The sequence below is a fragment of the Pyrgilauda ruficollis genome, unplaced genomic scaffold (genome assembly GCF_017590135.1).
Source record: "Pyrgilauda ruficollis isolate IOZ18807 unplaced genomic scaffold, ASM1759013v1 scaffold23, whole genome shotgun sequence".
NCBI classification, from domain to species: domain Eukaryota; kingdom Metazoa; phylum Chordata; class Aves; order Passeriformes; family Passeridae; genus Pyrgilauda; species Pyrgilauda ruficollis.
The window spans coordinates 8,840,368-8,867,270 of NW_024522539.1; the positions used below are offsets into that span (position 1 = coordinate 8,840,368).

Genomic DNA, 26,903 nt, shown 5'->3' on the forward strand with positions numbered 1-26,903 from the left:
TAAATAGTTTATATTAGTTTGAATCCTTCTATATTGGATGCTGAATTCTACATCCTGTGAGTTCCCTAAGCTACCACTGTAAGGTAAAAACTGTCCTGGAAGACTGGGAATGAGAAGAGGACACTGCATGGGAAAGCAAACTGCAGCTCATTTCAATTTCATACTACTGCTGCCTAAAATTTGTCCTTCACACAGAAGTATGGAAAAGTAGATATTTTCCTGTACAGGTCCAAAATAACATGTAGGTCCAGAGCTCTGCTTAAACTGAGGCTTGTGGGACAGCACAATTTAACTAGAGGTCTGCAGTGCTTAACCAGTTGTATCAACTCTTGCCTTTCTACTCATCTTCTGCTAGCCATGCTCCAGAAGTTCACTGTTGATCACTGGATGACAAAAAGCGGCGATGAATGTTCAAACTATTTTTCCTCTTTAGGCACCATGGCCCACTTGGGAACAAACTCTGATTTCTATCTTCAGAGGGCCAGCATCTGCCCAGTAGAGCAAGCTGCCAGGCCCTCCAGCTGCCAGGCCCCAAGAAGTTGCAGAGGGAGGATGCAGTAGCAGCAATTAACAAAGGCATTATATGAATGGACAGAAGATTTGGGTATTGCTTTTGGTCCCAAAGTTCCTGCTCAGCTCTGGACTGGCATTATGCCCTTTGAAAGTTTTAGTGGGAGATTTGCCTGAGTAAGACAGGAGAATCATGTCCAGTGGGAGTAGCAGTCTATTAATACCTCTCCCTTATAAGACTATCCTTGCCAATTCTGTTTGACTGCTTTATCTCATTATATTCACTTTGACTTTCTTAATACTAACCAGCCTAAATATTTTATGTTTGTCTTCCAGCAATATACTAAGTCCTTTGCTGCTTCTATTCAGTGAAGATAGGTTATAATTTTTCTTCTGAAACATTGTATTTCTCTGAACTGCAGCGTGAAGGTTTGAACTGGGGTTCATGTTCAGTAAGATAACATCCACTTAAACATGACAGCTAAGGAAGAAAATAAACAAGTGGACAGAAACAAGCCATTTCCTTATGAAGCCTCTTTACATCTTTTTCATTACATAGTAATGCTGTCACTTCTCTAGAAATATCTGTGTTTCCTGGCTTATAATGACATCTCTGCAAATAATGCACATCTGCTAGGATTTGTATTATTTGGTAATATTTATATTTTAATATTTATATTTATATTGCAATTTTACATTTTAGCAACTCAGTTTTTCAGTGATACAAATCAGGAGCAACTTCACTGCATCAAATTAGATAAAGTGGCACAAACAGCAGCAGAAACAGATCTCTGACTTCCAAGAGACCTAGTGCATATTGTCTGTTTGCTAGCAAGCGCAGTAGTCCTCATTTTTTTATTGTAGTATTTATTATTTATAAACATGTAACTTTCCAAACTCAGAAGAAAAGGCCCTTCTTTGAAGAGGGCAGTGTTGAAAAAAACAAAGTCAGACTGGGGAAAAAGATACATTATACAACAAAGGATCACTGAAACACTGGGCAAGGTAATATTAACTATACATTTTAATCTTAATTGTTATTAGCATGCTAACTTCCTTTCCTCCTCCACAACCTACTCCTGACCTTTTCAGCCTCTGTACCACTTAATTCCTGGCTCCAATGCTAACCTTCACTCATTAGAGGTGTGGTAAACCTAATCAGCTATCCTAGGTTTTCTGGGAGGGATGGAGTTTTGAGAAAGGAATTCAAAAGAAATGAGGTTATAATTCTTAAAAGGACATCATGAGCAGGAGTACAGGCTGCAGATCTCTGAGAGACAAATAGGTGAGCAGGATATTAGGTCTGGGTAATGGAGAAACAATCAACATGTGGCTGCCACATGACAAGATGCAAGTAGGAAGGGGCAGACTCGCAGGCCATCACAAGAAACATGATCTGGAGGTAGAGGGTATGTGGAATGTGTGAAGAAATGTGCTTTTCAGAAGTTCTCATGGGAGGCAGCTGGAACCAGTTCTTGCCTTGTGCAGGGTGGTGTGCTGATCTTTAAGGGTTCACCACAAGGTTTAAGCGATAGCATGTCAGACCAAGTGTGGTGGAGGTGTTGGATTCACCCTCTTTGGTCCCTGCATCCCAGCTTCCCATATGCCCTGGAGAGGAAAGAAACAGCTGCCCAGAGAGTCCTTATTTGTTGGGAATGATGAAGGGAGAGAAGGTAACTTGCCATGTTTTCTGCCTGATCAGTGATGACTTACTTCCCCTGCAACCCATCAGGTGTAATACCATCCATATCCACTTCCCCAGGCACTTCTTCATGCCTCTTTTCATGCTGGCAGGCAACGTGGTCGTCACCCTCAGCATCACCACAACCACAGAGCCTGAGGACTCTACCCAATGCTTCAAACCCAGTAGTATCTCAGTCCTTACCCCCAGGTCCCCTTTAGGACTCATCATCCAGGTGCCAGGGGGATGATGTTGTAAGTCTGGGCAGGATGGGGCTGGTAAGATGAAAAAAAAGTTCTGGTTTTGGCTGGGATATAGTTCATTTTCTTTACAGTAGCTTCACAGTGCTGTGTTTTGGATTTGTGACCAGTGGTGCTGACCACACAGGGATGTGTGGAACTTGGCTGCCTACTGGAGTTAACCCACAACAAAGAAGCAGCAGGATGCTCAGTGCTGTGAAGCCAAGGTGTAAGACACAGGTATGACAGGAAGAGGATGTTTCTGAGTGACTCTTGAGCAAAGCAAAGTTTATAAAGAATGGCCACATCCTCAAAGGCACTGCTTCACATGAACTGGAGAAAGAGGGCATGTGGATGGGAAAGGTCAAGAAAGGTCTGCAGAGGTCATATCAGGAGAAAAGTGCCTTCACAGAGATGAGAAATGCTCATGGAAAAAGGAAGACAGTGAGATTTGGATGTGGCCTAGGTAAAAGACATGGAGAGAGATGGGCATGAGACCCAGTGTAGTGATTTGAGTCGCTGAGAGTTTGCAGATGTTGCCCGTGGAATAGAGAAGGATGATCTGAAGAAAGTTTCAGAGGTGACATGCTAATAGTTTTTCTGCTGATTTCAACACAGTAGGGATGATAGTCTTGTGTCATTTAGTTTGCCTTCTACTAAACTCTTGCTGATGCCAACCTATCCAGGAAGAAACTCCTGCCAGATTTTTTTTATTTTTTCCCTGTTATAACACTTATGCATTAGACTGCAGCACAACAGATGAGATTCAGGGCTTGCATTCTGGAAGTGTGAATTCTTGAGCAATAGGTACATCCCATCATCAAACTGCTGCTCTTGAGAGGGGTTTTATGGTACAAAACAGCAGCAATCTCCAGAAATTGCATGCTAGCTGCATTATTTCTGTTTCCTAGCTTCTGACACTGTCATTCAGATGATACAAGTGAAGTTACAAATCTCCTTAAATAAATATGTTCTGTTGTCCATGTTGGGATGTAATTATTCATTAATTCACATTTCAAAAGGCATTTTGATGAATGTACTAGAGGGCATGTGAGAGAAATCCTTTTCTCCAGTATTTATGAGGGGAAACTACGATGGGGTAAGTGTCACGAATCTGGCACTAAATTTATTGTTCTTGTCAACTCTCAACATACTTCACACCCAATAAATCTCTGAGACTTTAGACAGCACATCTAAAATATTTGTCCAGAGGAGAAATATCTGTTGCAGGTTTTCTTTCTTAGGTACTATGGCTTTATAGCTTTAGAGTTGGAGTTTCTCACCTGGTTATTTGAAGAAGCATTTTACAGATTAGCGATCAAATGGAAATGAGAGTCACTAGTTTCACTATAATGAATGTCTATAACAAACACATAAAATTATGGGAACAGCAAAGTAAATTGTGCAACTTCTGTCCATCAAGATAATCTTCATAGCATGCGTAATGTTTTTGGAAGTACTAGATTTTTATGAGTGTTTCTTAATAAATGGCTGCTAAAACATTTCACATGACACAGAGAAATTTCAAACAGTGAAGTTGCAAAGTCAGGTAGTTAATGTTGTGAAATACTCAGGTTGGTGGAAAGGTTTGTGATACAATCTTTTAAAATTTCCTTCAGATTTGTTTTTATTTCCCCCCCCCCCCCCCCCCCCCAGAAAATCTCAGGCTGGTTACCACTGAAGAGATTGGTAGGTCATAAAGTCCAATACCTTTGAACTGAGTGTGGATTTCCACATAAGCTGATGAGCTAACTGACAGCACAGTGACAGTCATTAGTCTTTGTATGGAGAACTTGTCAGCAGAGAAGAAGATGTACTGGGCTACAGAATTTTGTTAGACAATGTGCAGGTTTTCTTGATTTATACTAAGATACTCTGAAATCTTTGTGTTCTTATACACATGTCTGCTTTTACCTCTCTTTCTTAATCCCTTTCTGCTTTTCTTACATCATTTCCAGGCTTTAGTTCCTGCTTCCCTTCCAGCTTTCCCCAGTTCTCTCACAGTGAGCCATTTTTTGCTCTCATGAGCTTTGCTTCCACAGTCATCTCCAGCATGAGCTGAATCACATTCACTTTAGCCTAGAGCATGCTTAGTCCAGACAGAACATGAGGCTTGTTTATTAATCCCTGTTGAGTGTGTACAAATGCTTTTCAGATACTTGAAACTCAGCTATGTTTATATGGTACCTGGAAATTTGGTAATTTTACAATTATTTCTTTTACTGTCATTGTCAGAAGAGTTTCGATTTGTTGAAAATTTCAGTTCTAATGGTTAAATTATGAAATGTATGCAAGAAACTCAGAGGTTTGAGTTGGAACATGTTAAGCAGCACTGACTGTAGGCATCTTTTGCCTGCTGTAGCTTTAGTTGAAATGCCTGTAGAGAACAAGGAATGGCAGCAATGCATACTTGCTAATATTTCCATCCCATACAAACCTCTCCACCTAGGAGTGAAAAGCTCCCAATCAGAGAAAAAGTTAATTTTAACTGAAGTGCTTCTATCTCTTCTGCCGCTAGGATATGTGTTCACACCTCTGCAACATGTAAAGCAATCACCTTAAAGATTGTCTAATTTAATATGATTAGGAGTGTGTAACGTAAGAAGATTCATGAAACTGGGTATAGATAACTTGCTCCAGCTACGATACACGCCCTTCTCCCTTCTAAGCTTATTAAAGAGAAAGCTTGAGATCCCCTGGTGAGCTTCTTATCTCCAGTAATTAAGAATATCCTAATGGGCATGGTAAGTGCCTTTCTATGCATGTTGGGATGGACATAAACCATCATGGTCTCTTTCTGCCTCACATGAAGTAGCTCTGTGATTTCAGACAGAGCTCTCAGACATGTCTTGCACAGGGGAATGGCTCAGTTGTGATTCGGAACAATTTCCTATTAAAATATTTAACAGAGAAGCACTACTTTACTGTGGTCATAGGCAAAATACTAATAACAGTAATCATTACTTACACATTTTTACATACAGGAAAAGGAAATGCAGAAGGGAAGAAAATTATATCTGCCATAGGTATGTAAGTAAAAAATAAATAGTTTTATTTCATGATCTGACAGTAAAGTTGATTGTACAGGTGGCCATGCTGAAGAGCACTTTCAGTCTGATCTCAGAAGAGATTTCAGCAGGGAAAGCAAAAATTGTAAGGTGGCCAGGGACAGAATGTTAGAGACAAATGTAATAATCCACGTGGCTTCAAGAGACACAATATAGACAGCTTCTCAAAAAAATGGCAAGTGCAAGATACCAGCATGAACAGGATTCCCTTTCCAGACTGTCTGCATGCAAACAGGTGTGTGCAAAACCATGATCATGGAATATTTAATGCAAAACTTAGGTGTGTTTAAAAACTTATTCAGGACTTTGGAAGGTTTTTTGAAATTAGGCCTTTTTTGTCCACATGCTCTCTTCTTAAAGATTGATCTACACTTTCAAATCAATGAAGTCCTTTTACTATGAAAGTTTTCAACCAGGAGTGTGTAGTTATTCTTTTCCTCATATGAATTGGGGAAAAATGATCAGAAGCAGCTGAAAGCTTCTCAGTAGCTTAAGAACACTGTTTTCTGGGAATTATTGGGAAAGCAAAATTTAGTAGTGTGGTAATGACTTCACAGCAGTTATCTCAGACTCCATCTGTCCTGGGTGGCTCAGGGTTTCACTGCTGACCATGTGCTGGCCCTGCCACCTCCCTCCTGATCCTGCTGGGCCTCAGTCATTACCATCTCCCCTGCTCATACTTGTGTAGACTGCCTGCTCTGGGAATAGAGCACCTGGCTGGCAGGGGGAGAAGTGAGAGAGAACTTGATATGATCATGCTGGGCAGTTTAGGGAGAAGGAGACACCCATCCCTGCATCCCTCCCTTGCTCTGTAAGGACATGGCTGTTGCTGCCTCTGTGACCTGCTGATCTTTGTGCCCAAAGCAGACACAGCTCTTGGCTTCTGTAGACTTAGGACCAGGCCTATGTATATGCAGTGCATCTATCAGCAAGCCTCTGCACCCCTCCACTCCCTGTTATGATCTGAAACTGCTCTTGAAGTGTTTGGAAGAAATTCTCATCCCTCTTCTTTTCCACTTCCTTACGGAAGGAGTAGATGAACTCCGCTTTTAAGGGAAGAGAAAGGAACAGAATACAGGTGAGCCAGCAGGAGATCTCAGGCTTTGTGTGCTGTGATAAGTGGCTGAGGGGGTTATGCACACTACCAAACTCCTTTGTGTTTTGTGCCGATGTTCTTTACTTTCCTCTTAATGTGTGGAACATTTGATTTGGATTTTCATTTGTCAGCAAGGAAATTAGCTTTTTTCTTCTCCATCTTTTCCCAGCATCTTAACCATAGCTTGATGGAGGAACTATCTGCAGAGTGTTTTAAGTTTTCAGCTGGCCAAACCTGAACAGAGTTCTTACCTTAGCAACTCATGTATCCTTTGCAGTCTATTCACGAGGAAAAGAGAGCTGCATCCTTGCGTGTCCATGGGATGAGTTTTCTTTGGAGCTCTAGTATATGATTATCTTCACTGCAGACTAGAAACCATTCACTGCATTCTCCGCAGACACCGATGTTGGGACAAAAGGAAATACAAATGTGCACGTTGCCATGAGATGTTTCAGTTCTGTATCTAGTCACTTCAAATGTTGCTATTTCGACATTAGCAATACATTGTTGTTTGGGTGTGTACATGAAGTGTAGAGTTTCCGTTTGCAACTGACTGGCACACATCCTGCTCCTTTCTGATTTAAGGTCACTAAATAAGTTACTAGAAAGAGCTATTAATATCTGAGATGAAAAGCAAACAATGCATTTTTAAAAAAGAAAATTTAAAAAAAAAAAAAAAAAAAAGGCAGCTTTACCTCTCTAGTAAGTGTTCTGGAGGGAAGGCTGGTTTTGGGAGGTAATCCTGTGTGTGTAAGACAGCACATAGGATTATTCTGGAGAGAGTCAGATCAGAGTGCCCAGCTCCTATACTCAGAGACTTCATATTACATTTTTCTGAAGGGAATTAGGTATCAATTTAAGAGGATACAAAATCCTATTTGATGTGAAAGTGAGCTGTTTGGCCAGATGTATATACTGCAGGTGGCTGCATTGGCAACCCTGTCACTGATCAGTACTTCAGAACAGGTAACAGCACTGAGCACAGTGCAGGCTAATTATCTAAATGTTTATCCAGCTTTTTGGAATTCTTCTTCCATTATTAGTCTGCTACTGATGCCTGAGCTTTTACAGCAGTGCTTCCACCAGCAGTGAAGTGCTTATCCTTTTTTATGACCCAGAGTGAAAACTTCCTTGACTTACATACTAGCAACAGCAGCATTTGGGCTCCAGAGCTACATCTGGGGCTGCCATAAAAAGCAAGTCTTCTTGGTCCTGTGCCAACCCAGGAACAGGTGCTAGAAGGAGCATTTATTTATCTTATTTTTCTGCCATTACCAGCCATTGCAGACTGGAAGTGCTCTCTATGGTCCATCTACTCCCTCCCCAAAATGTGACCCTACAGTCCTCAGCCATCTATTTCTTTCTTCATCAGCAGGAACTGCCTGTGGCCAGGTGCTTTCCTTGGGAGTCAGGAGTATCAGCCAGAGCTGTCTCCCTAAACTCAAAGAGGACAGTTGCCATCTTAAATGTGGGAATGGTTGGGGAACCTATTGCTAGAGTTTCAGCCAGACCTGCAGAAAAACCTTTCTTAAACTTTGCTGCTTGTGACCCACCTAGCAGGTGCCTATCTAGTTTTACTAGATAAGGTACTTGAGAATAATAAATGTCAATAATAATTGATGTTTGAACATTACAGCTGAACTGATAACATTATGGTAAAAGCAGCAATATCTGGGATTTGTGAGTTACCAGGGCTTCCCTTCCACAGGGAAAAACTGGCATCACCTGGCAAGCAAGAGATCCCAAACACCCTGCGAGGGGATGTCACCATTGTGCAGCTCCGAGGTCCATGGCTTGGTGGATGTGGGTTTTAGTTGTAAGCTGAAAAAGCAGGTGGAGGGTCTGGCAGTGGAGAAGAGGCTGGGTACAGAAATTGGGACAGCCTTGTCTTAGAAGCCAGGCCGTTACCTAGGGTCTGCTCTGGCTGCTTGGCATGGGCAGGGCTCAGGATGGGTGCGCAGGTACCCGGAGGAGCCGGTCCTTGCTGGGCCTGGGCCTCTGTGACAGCGGGGCCAGGGCACTCCCAGGCCCCAGGGCCGAGCGCCTTTGGCCGGGGGAAGCGGGAATCCTGCTGCCAACACCGGCCGGTTTCTCCTCGCCGCCCTGCCTCCATGTCGGGCGCGCATAAAGAACCATGTCATGCTTCAGCGGGGAAGGGAGGGCCGGGCGGGACTGGAGCGCTCTCTGCTCTCCTATTTTCATAGAAACCGATCTGTGTACCTAGAAAATAACAGGAAGGGAAAGCGCGGGGGGAGGCGCGGGCGGGGTGGGGGGGGATAAGAAGATCCTGTTTTCGGTCGCTGCCCGAGGAGTAATTCGTCGGAGACGGCTCCATATTCCCGGGGCCGCGGCGGCTGCGGCGGGGATGGAGCGGGCGGTGCGGGCGGCGTAGCCCAGCGCGCACGGGGGGGCCGCGGGCAGCGCCGCGCCCGCCGCCGCCGCGGGGCGAGGGCTCCCCGGCCGCCCCCGCCCGGCCAGCCCGCTCCCTGGTACCGGGGGCTGCTGGGGTTGTGTCCAAGGCCTCCCCCTCCCCCGCGTACACACTCACACACACAGACACACGCACACACACTCACACTCACACACACACACACACACACACAAGGCCCCGGCTCCGGCCCCGCCGGACGGGGGGCCGCGGTGCGAGCCCACCCCGCTATTATTGTGCATCTTTTCTTTGATCTGTAGATTTCTCCCCGGCCCCCCGGGAGGAGGAGGAGGAGGAGGGGGAGGAGGAGGAGGAGGAGGAAGGGGAGAGATCGGGGATCGCCCGCGGCCCGGCCCCGCTCCCGGCTGCGCCCCGTGCCCGGGCGCATCGCACCCCGCGGGGGCTCGCCCGGCTGCCCCCGGGGCGGCGTGCGGGAGGGCGGGGGGACACACGGCGGCTCCCGCGGCGGCTCCCGATGGCTCGTCCGCGGCCCCGAGAATACAAGGCTGGAGACCTGGTGTTCGCCAAAATGAAGGGGTACCCGCACTGGCCGGCCCGGGTGAGTACCGCGGCGGGGGCGCCCGGCCCCGCGCCGCCGCCCCCATCGCCCCGCGGCCGGGCGGGCAGGAGGAAGGGGGAGGGAGGGGGGCGAGCGCGGGCTGTACCTGGGTTGTTATCGCGGGGAGGAGGCTTGGGGAGCCGGCAGCCCTGCCTGCATGAAAACGATGCTGTTTATTATGCGCCCTCCCTCGCCCCGGCCCCCGGCTCCCCCGGGAGACAGAGGGGCCCCGCCGCCCCCCGCGGCCCGGGCAGGGTGAGGCAGGGCAGGGCAGGGCAGGGCGGCCCCGCGGCCCAGGGACCGGCCGGGACAGCGCTGCGGGCCGGGCCCGGGGACCTGCGGGGAAGCGGCACGGCCCGGGGCAGGGACAGTCTGCAGGGGGCGAGGCCCGGGGCCGGGCCGTGCGTGTCCCCAGGGCGGCGGGCTCAGCCCGGCTCGGGGAGGTTGCTGAGGTGAATCGGGTCTGGCTCTGTGGCAGCCCCCAGCCGTGATGCCGCCCACTGCGCCCAGGCTTTTTGGGTCTCCCGCACCTCCTGCCGCACCTTGCCCTTTACTGGGTTGACTTTCTTTCATAGGCCTTTGTCATTTTTTGTTTTACGCTGCCGTGATACAACTGAGATGCAAAGGCACTGTGGACATTTGACGGTCAGATAAGCGCTGATTGTACTTGAACATCCATTTCTGGTGCTGCTACAATAACGCAGGGCAGAGCTTTCCATGGGGGGTCTGGTACTGGCACACTTACATGGCCTGTCCTTTCCCTTCTCTTTGGTCACTGTTGTGTAAACTCACTCAGGAACACGTGTTGTGGGAACTCTTGGCAGGCATCAACCAGTGAGTCTGTATTTACTTGTCTTCCCCGGCCTTGCTGGGATGATTGGGTAGTGCTTCATGCCATCATTTGCTTGTCAAGGAAAGTTGCTGTTCTTTGTAGACTGTAAAGAGCATGAAGATAGTGAAGAGTCGTGTGCAACCTGCAGGGGACCATTGATGAGCAGGGTAGAGATGGACTGGCATTTAGCATTAGCCTTGGCAAGACAGCCCTGGAAAAGGATGGGTGTGAGTGCTGGAAAGGTGTCCTGGGCAGGACTGGGAAGCAGAAGTGTTGAACAGCAGATGCTGTACAAGGAGGGAAGGCAAACACAGCAGGCTTAAGCAAAGGTCGGTGAAAAAAGAATAGCAGTAGGGTTCTAAATATCCAGAAGCCTGGTAATGAGGTGGTGCATGCAATTATTTTGGCAGAGCAGGCTAAAATTAGCATGCAAAAGGCCGAACATAATCAACAACGGGTTGTGGTTTTGTAATTCTATCATTATACAGGTTGGTGGATATACTACCTAAAAAATGGCAATTTATGTCAGCAGAACAGCATGAGCCACTGAAAATTGACTTCTTTCCTACCTCTGTCATGGTTTAATTTACTGTGAAAATTTTAATGTGAACAGTTGAGACCATTACCACGTTGAAGCATGTTAATCCCTTTCCTTTTTGAGCCTTTGTAAAACTCCCATTTGTTTACTCAGAAGCAGAACAGGGCCTTTTGTTTTAATGGCGTTTTCTTTCCTTTCAAAAAATCATTATATGCTATGCAGCTGGTCATAGCTTTTGACTGGCTTACTAAATAGGCACCTGAATGGCAATAATATCCAACAAAGTACATCTTGACTAGGAAAAAATAGGTGTGCTGTTCACATAACTCACTTCCTTTGTGCAGACTAACAGGATGTAAAGTTCAAGTGAAGACAAAGCAGTCTCTAGTTTTAACATGACTTAGCAAGTAGAGGCAGAAGCTGTAGAAGCCCAGAATCTACCACCAGGTAGGAAGAGAGCTGTCAGGAGAGGGGGGCATTAGTGCTGGCTGTTAGCTCAGCAGAGTGTGCCCAGAACGTGCTCCTGTCACTTGTGATGCCTTTACATACAGCTTCATGGTAGATCAGGCTGATGTCTGCCTGAGCCTTGTTAAAATTGCAGTTCATGCCACCTTTGCTAGGACTTTTCATCGTCTTGGTTGCCAAGTTTTGCCTGATGCACGCTTTCTTCAATGAAGGCAAAACCTAGTGAGAACACTAGTCTTTACTTTGCTTCTCAGAAAACATTATGGCATACAAATAAGAAGCGAAGAACTATTTGAGTTGAGAATGCAACTCAGATACTTCTGATTAACTGGATGCCTTTTATCCAGGGGATTCACTTGCTTCCAGATCCTTGAATGGTTGTTAGCTACTACTCTATTCATTATGCAATTAGTGTGTTTGATCTTTGTATTCTCATAAAAACTTCTATATTTCATGCTAATGTAGTAGCTTTAGTAATGTGAGTAACAATACATTTAAATGGCAGTGTTATTGCCCCTACCAAGTGGTGTTTGGCATCAGTGAGACCTTTGGCACGAATTTCCTGTCTAGGGACAAACTTCTTAAACAGTGTTTAATAAACCTGTGAAGTGTTGGAGCAGGACAGAAGCGATCTGCCTGCCCTTTAATGAAACACAGACATAACTGACCTGGCTCAGAATCAGCTGTGCATTTTTGTGCACATGGGTTTTGTCGTGCAGAGGAGGCTCCTCAGATCCCAGAGGCTCCAGCAGCAGAATGCAGACCTGCCCCCAGCCCAGTGACTCCTGTCTCTCCCAGGGATGGTGCCTGTGGGCTCAGCCAGCTCCACGTGCCACAGCACTGCAGACAAACCCAGCACAGGCAGCCCTCTCAACTCCTGCCTAAGCTTCCCACCCCTCTCTTTGGAGCTGTGTTGATCCAGTGATCAGTAATAACAAACCTGACAAACCATCCCTATGAGTAAAGAGAGAAAAAGATGCAGAAAGTGGCAAAATAGTGATGAAATGCCAGGGCACCATTGGAAAACTGTGTCTTATAACTGATGGAGTGCTCTAGCAGTCAAACTGCATTTAATGTTTCTTTATGGATTGGTCTAGAATTCATTTGAGAATGACTGGATTTGCCATACTTGGCCAAAACAATAATGACCAGATACCTGATGACTGAAAAGAGGTCACTTAGGTCTTATTACCTGGAAGGGCTGCTTTGCTTTTTGGTATCACATTTTTTTTCTTGCGCAAAGCCAAAATTTCCTTTAGCTTGACTGAAGGACAACAAATATGTTTAGAATGGTATTGAACTTTAATAATAATGGTAAAGGAAATACAGTTTGGTTTAACATGGTTTTTATCTTTGTCTGTGATGTCTGTTGTCTTCAGATGCTCATCAAAAATGCAGAATAAGTATAAACTGGCCAGGTCACCAATCCAACAAGTAAACAATTGTGTATCCAGAGAGCATGCAAAAATAGAGGGAAGATGCCGTTGTGGTTAAAATGTAGAAAATAAGAATTTAATTTTTTGTACATTTGATAAGTGGTGTTTGCCTTTGAAGCACTAAATCCTCCTGTGTCTCATTTCCTTGTTTGTAAAAGACAGTTAACAACTCTTGTCCCTTTAAAAAGGTGTTGTGGAGACAAAATCCCTAAGGTTTATGAGTTTCTTTGATGCTGCTGTGATAGGAGCTGTATTAGCACACATGGACAGAAAAATCTCTTCCTTCAGATACCCTAGTTTATCTAGGATAAATGTCCTGGTTTATTGAGAAATTGCCCCTTGAATAGTCACTCAGATGAGATAAAAGGGAAAACTAGTGGTAGATTCAGAAAGATCAATAATGGTGTTTGTTTTATGAGTGACCCTGAAGAAACAATAGGCACTTAGTTGCTGAAATTAGCTACTGATTTAAAAATAGGAAGGAAGCTGTTAATGCAACTGTAGAGAGCAGAGAAAAAGTCTGGAATGACCTCAATAAAATAAGAACATGCCCAAATAAATGGCTGATGCCATTATTGAACAGAAGTCTAGGATTGTGCAGCTGGGAAGACAGGAACTGTATTTGGATAAGCAGCAGGAGTTTGTGTAGGGATGGCAAAGTTTATTTGGGATAATACAAGAGACCCAAGCAGGTAAGACAATGTATTTTAATGTAAAACACATGGATGTTTAAAGCTGTTTAGAACATGTGGGAGGAGAACACAGCCTTTAAAGTGTTGGTGTCATTATGAAGGTGTATTTGCCATCTTGTAAGGTGAAGTTCCCATTTGCTGGACTCCTGTTTGTCTTGCCCATTTCCTTTATTTCTACTCTGAATTAACACATACTTTAACTCCAGATTTGCTACTTAGCTAACAATGAATGAATGCCACTCTTATGAATGCCACTGTGAAAAAACATCTGCCAGTAGCAATGGCAGAATGGGATTTGGGCACTTCAATGTATTAGTTGCAAATGGATGTGAAATGTTCAGTATATTGCTTAGAGTAATACATAGTAAATGCTGTCATTTTAATGGGAACGAGTGTCAGTGGCAGGCTGAGCCATCAGAATGTACTGATTACATGGTAGTTTTCAGCTCAGTATTTTCAGTATTGTTGACTGTGTCCCCTCTCCAACAAGGCATGGAAGTAAGGCACCTGAAAGAATGAACTGAAATCATTCAAAGGAAAGGTTTAAAGGTAAGCTTATGCTTAAAGATTGTGTTAGATGACAGCCTAGAAAGGCTCCTAACACTGTGGTATCATAATGTAATATAATGTTAGACACTGTTAAAAGAAATGACTACTACAGAGTAACAGAAGACTTTCAGTATCAGCAAAAAAATTTCAAAAATATATTTTGAACACCCCTATATGCAGACATTTTAGTAAATAAGCCTCTGTCATCCAGTGCAGTGAAGGGTGGATGGAGCCAGAGGGTTGATTTTGGTGCAGTTGTAGAAATAGGACCAAGGCTTATATTCTGATATCATTTTATAAAGTACAAGGTACAGAAACAACTTTAGTCTGTTATAATGGCCAGTGTGACAGCTTGCAAATATTGAACTCTCCAACACATCATAGAAGAAAGGTTCTGTGTTTTAAGTGTTTGATATTTAAAACAGACCATTTGTTTTTGTATTAATATAAGAATAAGGGAAGGTGGGTTTTTCCCTGGCAGGGTTTATCTTTTTTGGCAAAGAATGACAGACAAAAATCAGATTAGATCCAGAAAACTTCAAAGGGCCCATCAAAATAGACAACAGATCTTTTTCTGTGTTTTTCTGCCAAAACTTGGTCTGCAGTCTTTTGAGCTTTTCTCCTTGGCCATTTGGGACCTGTCCAGTCCTGCACCATGTGCTTTTCTCCTTTCCCTCTTTTGGTTGCTCTGGTTTATGATCTCACTTTTGCCATGTTACTAAATATGAGTCCCCTGTGACTTCTCCTTTACCAACTCAGAGCTTCTTCATTCTCTCTGCCTCTTCAATTCTGTACCTCACTCATACATCAGTCCTCGGAGATCTGCGAGCCATTTCTCCTGGCAGGTCTCTGTTTGTTCCTCTCTGAGATGAGACATGATTTGCTGATCACTGCAAAGGTCTGGCTTGTGCTGGGCACTGATGGTGAGGTCGTGGCTTCTTAGGCAGCACTTCCTTGACTTCTGCTGTGGTGCACGGGAGGAGAGCACATTTAAGGCAACGAGTCCTTTATGGAATTGTTTGTACTTTCTAATTCTTCTGCACCACATTGACACATGTTGCTTAGACAGCATTTAAACTTATTAAACAGATACCTGCTCATATCCTAGAGTACAGGTGAATGCATTTTCAGAGACTTAATCAGTTCATTGAGTAATGATTCCTTCATTTCCTGAAACAAAAATAACAAGGACTGAAGTATTAATTCTCCTAGTGTTTGGAAAGTAGGGAACTTAAGTAGCTGGTGGTCTTTTTCTATCTTCCTGCAATCAGTTTTCGGTGTGAATTAAAAAGATTTAATCTGAGGATTATAGCATAAAATGTCATCGTTTTTATACATGAGGTGGAACCATAGCTTACAGTAAAACCTTTGCTCTTGTTTGGCAAACAAATAATTTTGGGGCCAAGATGTTCCATGTTTGTTGTTAGCATGGCAGGGGTGTATGGGGAAACATCTTTAAAATTCAGTTCTTTAAATCTCTCTGCTGTTTCTTTTCCTCTTTAATTAGTTTAAATAATTAGCCCCAAATGTGCAAGTCTGATCTTTTTGTGTAGATGACAATAGATGAATACATTTTCTCCTGCAGTGTCACAACTTTAAGTCCAAATGAAGCTAACACAAGAGTAAAGACAGTTGTCTCAGAAGTTTTGAGGCAATAAGCAAAAAAAGTTTTTCATACCCATACTCTTCGGATTTTTTGGTGAGATATTTTTCCATGTTACTTTGAAGCCACTGAATAATTTTCATCAACTGATCTCATGGAAATCATTTGATACGTATTTTGGATGTAGGAATAGTTCCACTTCAGTGAAATCTGTAGCCTGTCAAGTCAATCTGTATGTTGCTACTACAAAAAGATAGGAGAAATATTAGTTTCCCCTCATTAAGTGACAGATCTCTTTTTTATTCAGTAAAGAACCTTTTAGGATTCCCAGCTAGAATGAACTTTTTGTAGGTAGCAAAATGGAGACAGAGTTTTCAGCCTTAACTCTTCCATTTCCTGATTTTCCTGTCATAATAACACATTAACAAGTCTTCCTGTATTTAGGGTAATAAACATCTTGTAAGCAAGTGATTGCTGACAGTAAGTATATACAATTGTCATTTGAGGATAGACGAAAGGACTTCCTGATAATGCTGCAGAAATTATAACAATGGGGAGGGCCTGGGCATTTTAACTGTTCCAAATGGTGGTGCCTGAGCAGCAAAAACCTTTCCTCTGTGTACTTGAGAGGCATAAGGAAGAATGAGGCTGCCCGTGGCCTCTCAGTACTACTGCAGTTTGAGTGGTAAATACAGCAACAAACACTGGGAAGTATTCTGTGTGGAGCAGGCAGGAAGAGGATGTGGAGATGAGATGGCTTTTTAAAGGTGTTAGGAGTTAGCTGAACATCAGCACTGTGCTGTTTCTTTAGGTACCCTGGTACCTTTCAGGGCTGCCCAAGTGCCATCCATCCCTGGTCCCAGCCCCCAGGGATGTGTCTGGGTGTGCAGGCACACCTGTCCTGTGCACATGCTGCCCTGGACAAGATCACATCTGAGAACACACGAGCAGCACATGGGCAGGGCATCAGCTGACTCTGGGCTCCAGCAGAGGCAGCATCAACAGCCTGTGGTTTGGCTGAAGCACAATGGAGCAATGAGAATGAACCATTATTTGAAAGATTCCAAGAAATATTTGGCAAACAAGGCAGTGTCATGAGGTAAAGCTTTTAAAACTTAAAGAAGGAAACAGATCCTTGCTTCCTCCTCCTGGGAAGGTCTCTGCAGTACTGGCTTTGCACATCTGAGATTGTTTCATTCATTTGTGCAGCAGCCAGTTCTAAACCTGATACTGAAATTGGATATAAACTGCAGATTCATTTCGTTTTCCTTTCTTCTGCTCAGACTGTTTGACATGAGAGGCTTGATAATGCTTTTGCCTGAAGGGTATATGAGACCTGGCTTTGGGGATTGGTTTTGTTTGTTTGTTTGTTTGTTTGTGGGGTTTTCTCTTTAGAAAACAAAAGGAAGGTAAGAAATTTGAGTCAATACTGCAGCATCTTAACAAAACAATGAACTTCCCATGTTATGAAGTAGTTCCTATTGCCCCAGTCTGAAGTTCCCCATCCTTCAAGTGGTCTCAGGTCAACTCAAATATTACCCTTGGCATCAGTGTTTCTCCAAAAAGACACGTAATGTCCTTGAGTTTCAGAAGGATTTTATCTCTGCCTCCTGGCCTTTTGTGAAGCTCTGCTGAAATCTGAAAATGCCTTCAGAGTCAACATAAAGGGAGGACATGACGTCCTCTGCTCTGGGCCACACAGAGCCCAACATTAGAAAGGACAGGTGTCCACAGACTTCGGTCTCTGCCTTGGAAAAGTACATTTAAATCTCTTTCAGCTTTCCATCAGCAGCTTGAAAGGTTAATTAGCATACATCTGTAGCCCGACAATGCAAACTGGAAACAACTGTTTATTTTGCCTTGCAGCAATGTGTAAAAACCTAGAGAGAGGCTGTTTGCCAGCTCTGGTTTGGCTGCTTGAATAGAAGACATCATATAACAAAAGAGGAAAAACAGGGCAAGGAATATCGTACACCAAAGAATTTCCTTAAGACCATCAGATAACAAAACATCCTACATGCAGCAAAGTAGGGCCAGGGAGGAAGGAAAAAAATTCCAGGCTGCAAGGACCTTACGGATGTCACTGTGGTGTCACTAATGTCAACTGGGAAACAGTGTGTCAGCCTTTAATTCAGGAACTTTGTCCTGCTTGGCCTTGGAAGGCACCTACCTATGAAGCCACTTAAAATACAAAGAGTAAAAACTACACCAAAGGCAATGAGCAGAAGAAACTTTAAGTCTGGGGGAGCTCAAGATACAATTGCACAATAATGCAAGCCATTTCTGGGAATCAATCCCATATCAGACTGGATTACTGAGTGTACTAAATATAAGTACATATTGAAACTTAATAATAACACAGGGAGTGACCTTACAGAGACGTGTAGCATCAGTCTGGAGATGCAATCCAGGTGGGAGAAGCAGAAAAGTGCAAAGAGAGGAGCAAAAGCTATAGTTGCAAAGAAAATTCTGGAGTTGCTGCTATTTCCTTGATCTGCTGATGTGATTTTGCATACAAAGTCATTGGAACCAAGCAGCTCTTTCTTGCTAGTTTCTCTTCAACTTGACAAAACTTATATTTTACAGCATTCACACCTCCATAGAGGGTTACTGTGAACCCTTTCTTTTAATTCTTGGAGGACAGTGTATCTTCCTCATCTGGAATCTCTTCCACATGTAGAAGACAAGAATCCAGGTCTCCATCCCTGACTGTTACCCTAGTCTCTGACCTGTTGTTTGGTAACTAGGAGGCAGCTCCTGCTGCTCCTCTTGTGCTTAATCCTCTGGGAAATGTTTGGATGTGGGGCACTTTCAGTTCACCTTTCTATGGCACTGTGGATATCTTCTGTGGGGTGGGAGCAGGGGAGGGGGGTGCCCACGGAGCAGTGTTTGCACTCACTTGTGCCATGGGTTGTCTGTCCTGACACAGCAGCATAAGGGGATGGCAGAAAGCAGAGTGCTGGACCTCGGAAGATTTGTCTCCTTCCTCCTCTTGAGTTTTGCTTTTCCCTTTCCTACCTCTGCTTGTGCAGAGACCAACCAGGCACAGGCTGAGGAGGGCCTCCAAAGCCAGCAGCCATGGAGGGCTGTGTTTGGCACCCATAGGAAAAGCAAAGCTGTCCATTTATGGCCTCCTTCCTTTCTTGGGATAGGATTGGTTGCTGAACACTAAAGCAATCCCACCAGCCCCACTGATTGCTTTTGGTGTGTGCAGTGCCCTAAGCTTCTGTGTATTTTTCCTTAGCTTCATTTAACGTGTTCCAGCCTGTCCATCCGTGTCCTGCACAAGGGCTGGGCCATTCTCCCAGGTGCATTTGCAGCCTGTGGGGCTCTGCCCACGCTGGCAGGACTTGTGTTTGTGTATGGGATTGCTGCAGAGTGCCTTGACCTTTGCAGCACGCTAGTTATTCAAATGTAACTTGTGGTCCACTATTGGCTTCCTGTAGTACTGCTGCTTCCAGCTTTCTCTCTCTGACATTGCCAATCCTTTTTCCCAGCTGTGTTGTGCTTTTCCCTGCGCAGACTGAATTTCAGTTTACGTGCAGCTCGTATTTCTCACAGACCCAGGACTGTGAGTCAGTTGTCACTGGGTTTACAATCACTGGGTGTAGGGAACTGACTGCACGTTTCTGCATACACACCCACGAGCCTATCTTTGAATATTTACAAAGGTTCCCACCTTGCTGTCCCAAATGTCACTTCCAGAACCTGGAAAAAAGGTGCTGAGGGAGGCAGATCCTGGCAAGAAATGCATCTAAGCAAGGCATCTCATGCCAGGCACTGTGTCCTACTGTAGTGGCATCTTTTTGTCATCTTTTTCTTAAACTAATTAGTTGCTTGTTGATTTTCAGCCCAGATGTCATAGTTTCCATCTGAGCCAGTGTAAATTTGTATTTCTGTAAGGATTTCTTCAGACTCTATTATCTGGAATCCAATTAAGTAGCGTTCATTCAGGATTAATCACATGTGGAAGTGTTTGCAGAATTGAGGTTCCTGTGTTCTTAGCAGCTGACTATTGCTGCTGTATTTCATTATCCCCCAGTAGGAAAGGGCTGGGGAATTTCATGTGTTAGTTGCCCTGCACAGATGCACTGCATGGCTGTCCTGGGTGTTATGGAATAGCAGAAGGAAGGTGATACCTTGTCCCAGAACTTTGCTCTCTGAAGACCATGTCCCACAGGCAGAGAATGAGTTTGACTGCATAAGGATTTCTTGGTTTCAGTAAAACTGCTTACATGTGTGCTGACATGCCTGTAGAAGCCTAAAGTAGGACCACAGCCTAAGGGAGAAGGCGGACATTCATCTTAAAAAAAGAAAAAATAAAATCTGACATTCCTTACTGCAGTGCCTCTCCAGATACCAGGACTTTTGAAAGATACTATTGGTGCAGCAAACTCAAAAGATAATTCTTTTCATATGGTGTCTGGACTTGCATATGTGCAGGTACCCCTTTTGCTGTTTTTTATCAGAAGTTATTTTTCAAAATCTTCCTCTTGTGCAAATTTTATTTTCCTTTGCCACAGTCAGTATTTCTATCACAGCTTGTAGAAGAAGGTAGCATAAAACTATTAAGCTTCATGGTAAGAATTTTAATGTCTGCAAAGCATAAGTTTGTTCTCTCTGATAATATTTTGTTTTCTTTGCATTTATTTGTGCAACTCTGCTTTGGAGCCTTTTAATGTTTGTAAGGTAGTGGGTCAGTTTTGTGAACAGATTTTTTGAATTGGTGCTTCTGGTAAAATGACAAAAACTCCTTGTTGAAAGATGAAAACATTAGAGAAGACACATAGAGAAGTCAGATGGGGCTCTTCAGCATTAAAATGCTGTGAATGTTTGCTCCATATCTTTTAGAAGATGCTTTATGCCATCTCCTGCCTTACAAATGAATGGATTCACCTGTGAATATAATTGCCATGTTATTGTGCTGGATGGGTCTGATCATACAAAGACAATGGCTTTGTTTATGCTGCCAAACTGTGTGCCCAGCTGTGCTTGCAGGATCAAGCCTCTAGCTGTTAACTTTCTAGAAGGCCATAATAATAAAGATTTTAGTGGCAATATGTTCAGAAGAAATGCCAGCTTCTTTAGCAGATGTGGGAGCAAGCAGAACAATTTTTTAATGAGACACTTATACTTTTTCTGAAACATTTGCTGCTTGACGATGGTGTTAGTTTGCTTGTTTGTCAAATGTCAGCCAGGAAGTGACCTGCTGTAATGACAGGGGTGTCAGGGTTGGAACCAAGGCAGATTTATTGAAAATGATGCCATCCTGAATGCTGCATGTGAGGCTGAATTGGGGATTTTGACAGGTAAAAGCAGTGTGAGCTAAAACACTGTGGTTGTGGAGTGTGGTTTGGACACATCATGTGTCATCACCAGTGCATTAAAAACTAAAGGCAAGTGACAGAATTTAAAATTTTCAGTACTGACAGAAAGGCTTTTGGTTGGATTTTCTTGGTTTGTATGAGGTCTGTATAAACACTCTATCTGTATCCCAGTATAAATCTGTATGTGCAGTGTTCCCTAATGCCCTTCCTAGTTCCAGATATGTGTATCACTAACCAAGTCCTCTTTCATTTGTAATTGCCTTTTCCATTTATTTGCACTACATGAGTTGGAATAATATGCTGTTTCTTCATAGCTGCTTTTTAAAACAAAATATCAACCTGATTTAAAACATGTTTAGTATGGATGCCATCCCTGATTCATAGGTTTTAAAAATTTTATATTAATGTATGTGGGAAATAGTACAGTTCCACACATGTAATTTGTTCCTTGACAGGCTAGATCCTTAAAATTAATCTTGCGGTTACCTCTCTAAGTTTGGGATAGAAATGAGAAACAGTGATGGGCAGAAGGTGTAGAGATGGAAAGTTAGAGAAAATCAGAGGAAGAAAGCAGATTCTGGAGTAAACTTTGTGACATAACTGCAGCTGAGTTACTGGGTTTTGTAGGTAACTTGTGTTCATGGCAACACCGTGTTCTGAGAGGTTCTTTGAGAGTAGCACAAAATACTGACATCTACTTCATAAATCTATTCAGCTTAACATATTGGATAGAAACAGTGGGTATTAAAAAGTAACTCTTCATCCTACACACATGTAAACATATAGGCAACTTCAAGCCTATGGTTAATGCATGTGAATTAAGAGTACTCACATGCTTAAAACTCCTGTTTAGTGGTTTTGATGTAAATTTTTTTCTTTATAATGATGAGCTGCCACCCTAGCAAATCTGGTCACTACCATATTGGTGTATTCATCTTGTCTCTGACATTAATGCCACTTATATTTATAAAAATACATCTTTTTGTCTTTCATGTTTTCATTATTTGATTTCTTTTTTTCTAACATGGATTAGTAATTAGGATCTAAGATTATAGGTCTACAGTACATAATGGAGTGCTTTGTATATTTTGATATAGTTTCATTCCTGTCAGCTGCTGCTTGAGTTTGGGGGGCTGGGTTTGAGGAAAGTGTTCATTTTAATAAATAAGATTGTTATTCTTTTAGAGACTATATAAGTAAATTCAGGCAACATTATATTTAGAGTCAAAACTAAATGAAAACTCTCATTCTGTGATTTTGGAAGCAGAAATTGGGCAGGTGGGGAGGGGTATGACTTGACTTGGAAAAACTTGTTCCTGTGTCTCTTTAGGCAGGAGGATTAAAATTCCTAAGAGTTTAACCTAGACTGGGGGACGTTGCAAAGGCATTTGACACCCCAATGGCAGCTCCTGGAAATACCAGCAGAGACTGAAAGCAAACCCAGTAAAAATACCACAGCTGGGTCCAAGTGCTGCACAGACACCTCTGTGACTCCATGGATCTTTTTTTCATTCCATGGTTTTAGCAACCCAGGTGACACAGGCAAACGTTACATCTTAGCAAAATGGTTTGGGGCTTTAATAGCTCGTTTTGTGCCTTAGAGGGTGGCTGAGGCTGGGGGAGTAAAGGAAACAATTAACTACAGACAGTTGTTAGGTTTAGGGCGACCAGGGGCTTTCAGAGACCCTGAGCCCTCCTACGAGTTTGCAGTTTGGCAGCAGAGTAAACAGAAAACCTACCTTTGCAAAATTATTGCAAATCACTCCATTTCATTGCCTTTGCAATTAGATTTCATTGCTTCTCATTTCCCCCGGCCTGCGTACACGTTGTTGGTTTTTACGTGTCACTTGCATCACAGCAAAGCTGCCCTGCGTGCCAGGGATGCTGGGTGACCAGACTCACCCACAGCCCCCGGGTGTGCTGTGAGGGCTGTCCCCGTGCACCACGGGGCACAGTGGGAGCTGGCTCTGGGTGCTGTGCTGGTGGCTGTGCCGTGGCAGCCCCGGTGCCTGCAGATGTTCCGCGGCTGCGGCGCTGCGCGCGCAGCTCGGCTGGCGCAGCTGCCTGTGCCTGCCAGGGCTGCCTGCCTGACAGCTCCATCAGCTCATGGCCCAGCAAACAGAACTTGGGCTTGAAGGAGTTGCTGAAATCCTGTAAATAGGTGTTCTGGTGTGACACATTAAGACTGTGAGGCTTGATGTTCTGTGGGTCCGCAGAAAGCGGCATAATTCAGACTAATAGATGCTTGGCTGTGTCTCCATTCCCTCTAGAGGACTGGGAGGACACTCACAGTCCCATCTCTGCTGCTGCACCTGAACCTCAGAGGGTTGCAGGATGCTAAAAATGCTCTGTGTTTTCAAGGGACCAAGATTTTGTGGTCTTTTCCCAGGTGACAGTAAGCATTTTCTGTATCAGGCACTTGTTCAGGCCCCTGATGTTACACCCCTTAGCTGCAACTGGTGGTAAGAAAACAGGTCACAGAGGAGACAGGAGGGTTTGCTGTACCCAAAAACCCAGATAATAGTGGAATCTCCAGAGTCTCAAGCTTGACTCCTCCCTAGCAGGAGCAAGGGGCTGCAGTAAGTGAAGGAGATTGTTCCTTTCTTTGTCTCAAGTGTGTGTCCACCCTGTCACAAAACGGAGGGTTGTGTTCTTCATCGATCGCGTTTCCTTACCCGAAACAATCTTAGCCACAAGTTGTAATGTCAGTAAGGTTTTGTGTATTTTTTTTGGGAAGCTGGACTAAATACTGCACAGAGATATTCCGTATTCTTCAGCCTGGAAATATTGTGTAAATCTGATTTTTCTAACTGACTTTTTGGGGTAGAAAATGATACTGAAAAAGAAATGGTAAATCAAGTCAGCCAAGTCTAGGAGACCGCAGTCTTCTGGAAATTTGCTTACCTTTTGGCTTTAAGTGTGCTGATAGGAGTATAAGGACTTGCAACACTTCTTTTAATAAAAGCTTGGACAGTGGAATATGGAGCTTTGGGTGGAACAAATGAGCCTCAAGTATAAATTCAGTGTGTTTGAGCAAATGTCAACGCTCTAGGCCGGCTGCATCTAATTGAAAGTGTTTTGATCAAGTTAACTGGCAAAAAAATCCTACTTCATTAATATAACATTCTTCCTTAAAACCAAACAAAATCAATGAAGTAGTAACATTCTAGTGTAAATATTGGGAGGGAAAAAATATTTCTCAGTCTAAAGAGTTCTTATACCATCCATGCATTCTGAGGAGATGAGACACAGAAGGTGGCAGGGTTTATCTGAACACTTTGGGGAGGAAGGTCATATGACTTTTCATGTCTCTTTGGTTTTTAAGAAGAGAGTAGGAGGACAGAAATACAATGTTTGTGAATTCCCAGTCCCTGAAATTTCTCACTTTTTGATGTCTTGACTGGTTATTTAATTTTTATTTGCTGTATGTCTTCTAAACACATTGTGCATATGTGCATTTCTTGCACACTTGTATATTTCAAGACAAAAATATTTGTGGTAAGATGGTAAAGTAGGATAACCAAATTTTTTCATCAGAAACTGCTTTCATTAGGTGTTAGTGGGCTCACTCTTTTGATTTGCTTTGGTGGATGTACATTGCAAAAAATATTTTGATATCTGAGGGATAATTCAGATGAAGAAGAAGCAAGCCTGTTCTTAAAGGGAAGAAAAGTAAATGTTAAATGCCTCAGAGCTGGCAATATTTGTTTAAAATAAACAAGCTCTTCCCACCCATACACAAATAAAAAGTAATTTTGTGAGCCATGAAACTTAAGAAGTTTATTTTTCTCTGGCTTGCTTTTGTGTGGATTTCCCAGTGTCTGATGTTTTGATTCAGCCTGCATTGCAAGCTGTCTCTCAGCATATGGACTACTTGTCTGCCCATCTTCTGTTGGACAGCCTATTTATCACAAAACATGGGGAAACTTAATATCTCTCTGGCCTTTCTCCTTTTGTCTGGTTTGGCAGAATTGTCTGATGTGTCCCTGAGTTATTGCAGGTAAGAGTCAGACTGAAAACAGTGTGATCACATCCTTTCCTCTCCTTAGGGAAGAGACTGGGAAAAAATAGAATCCTAGTGGTAGCACCATTGCATTATTCACAGTAGCAGGGAAACACTTCATTTGGAGAAACAGAGCATTTCTGCAGCAGCCTGGCTTTGGGGTGTGCTCACTGGGAGGATGACAGCTTGGTAACCTGAAATGCAACTCTGACAGAGCTGGAAGGGTGCATTGTTAGGAGTTCCTCTCACTTTAGCAGTGGACCTCAAGTGCTCTATAAGAACAGTCCCACTGTCCCCATTCATAGATTGAGGCTGGAGGAGATGCAGTGATTCATGTGGCCAAGGTGTCCCAGGGGCCAGTGGCAGAGAGAGGACTTGTCTTTGCATCCCCCAAGTCTCCTCCTCTGACAGTCTTCCATCCAGCAGCCCCAGAAGTGCAGAGAGGACTTGAATCACATGAGCAGATCAGTTATCTACAAAGTCATGCATATAGATAGCAGTCACGCAGAACTAAGCTCTGGCCCCGTTTTCATATTGGAGATTAAAGCAGCTCTGCAGAAAGTGCATTTCAACTTTCTGTCTTAAAAATATGCTGCTAATTAGGGATGTAAAGGGGCTGAACTCAGCTGCAAGACTGCTGATCTCTCCTAGTGAGATATTGCTGCCAGCATTGTTTGGACTCCAACTAACCCTTCATTGTCTTCTATCTCGTTGAGGTCCTGAGCATGCACAGGAAAAAAAACAGGAGGATTGATGTCTTTATATTGTCATTTCTGGCTGTCTGCAGGATACCCTTCAGCCATTTTCAGCAGTGTTCAAAAGTATGCTCTGCTGGTTTTAATCTTGTTTTGCTTTTTGTTTTTGCTGGTGGCACTCTTCCATGCCCAGAGACTTTTTTAATTTTTACTTTTGTAGCTGTGCAATTCTGCCTTATTAAGTTGGATTCTGCTTCCAGCCTCACCCTTCACAGGGATTTCTTTTTTAATGGGTGAAAAAGTGCATATGCCAGCATTCCACACTAGGAGTTCAGGTATGTGATGTACATTGGGGAGTAGTGCTCTGCTTCAAATATCAGTCTTGGTACATGAGAGAAAAAGTCAGCAGTCTCCAATCAGCTTCAGTTGGATTGCTCTTCAATTTAAGCACTGTGGAATTTGAGTCACAGTTTTTAGCTTGAAGCAGGTTGGATTTTTTTAAATTTTTTTTTCACATTTTCGGATCCTCTGGGGAAAAAAAAATTAATATTTTACATCTTACAGAACAGTGTTTTAAATAATGGTTTAGAAAAGATACTGCTATACTGCTGACTCCCAGTAGCACTAGCTATTAAAAAGCATAATAAATCCATTGGAATAAAAATGTTGTAGTAAAGCAAAATATCCTATTTTAATAATGGATTTTGAAGAGTATTGCTTTTATCCATCTAGAATTCTGCTAATAAGCTAACTGCAAAAGATCAAGCTGCTTGCATGTGTTGGGCAATAATAAGCAATTTGAACCACTTTCCAGCAAATACTGTAGGCCTCTGCTCAACTGCTGTGCAGCAGCTCCAGGGATTTCAGAGGGAGATGTGGATCTCGGCAATGGCTCTGTGTGCTTTTGCCAATCAACGGCATTTACACTATCTCAAAACAATCAGTGATTACTGCTCTGCAGTTTTAATTACCTCTTTTTGCAAAATAAAAGGAAATCTTGTGGGTTTGGTGCCCACATAAGCATCCCTGCATGTAAAGGTTTCTCTAAATGGGGACCTGATAGGTATTTTGCATAATATCTTTTTTTGTGTGTGCGTGTAAAATTCTGCTGGAAAGCAATAGGACGGTGGAAAGCCACCCTGACAGCCTGGAATTCGTGCTTCTGAGCAGCAGCTTATCCAC

At 43.4% G+C, this 26,903-nt stretch overlaps 1 protein-coding gene across 1 annotated transcript in view; it reads left to right on the forward strand.

The window, feature by feature from the left end:
• The first annotated feature begins 9,367 nt into the window (after positions 1–9,367).
• The window catches only part of HDGFL3 (HDGF like 3), a 37,759-nt gene continuing 20,223 nt past the window's right edge, over positions 9,368–26,903 (forward strand). Inside the window, exon 1 of the mRNA XM_041468824.1 lies at positions 9,368–9,581. Within this exon, the coding sequence (XP_041324758.1) occupies positions 9,498–9,581 (84 nt within the window). The 5' untranslated portion in view covers positions 9,368–9,497. The remainder of the gene's footprint in view (positions 9,582–26,903) is intronic.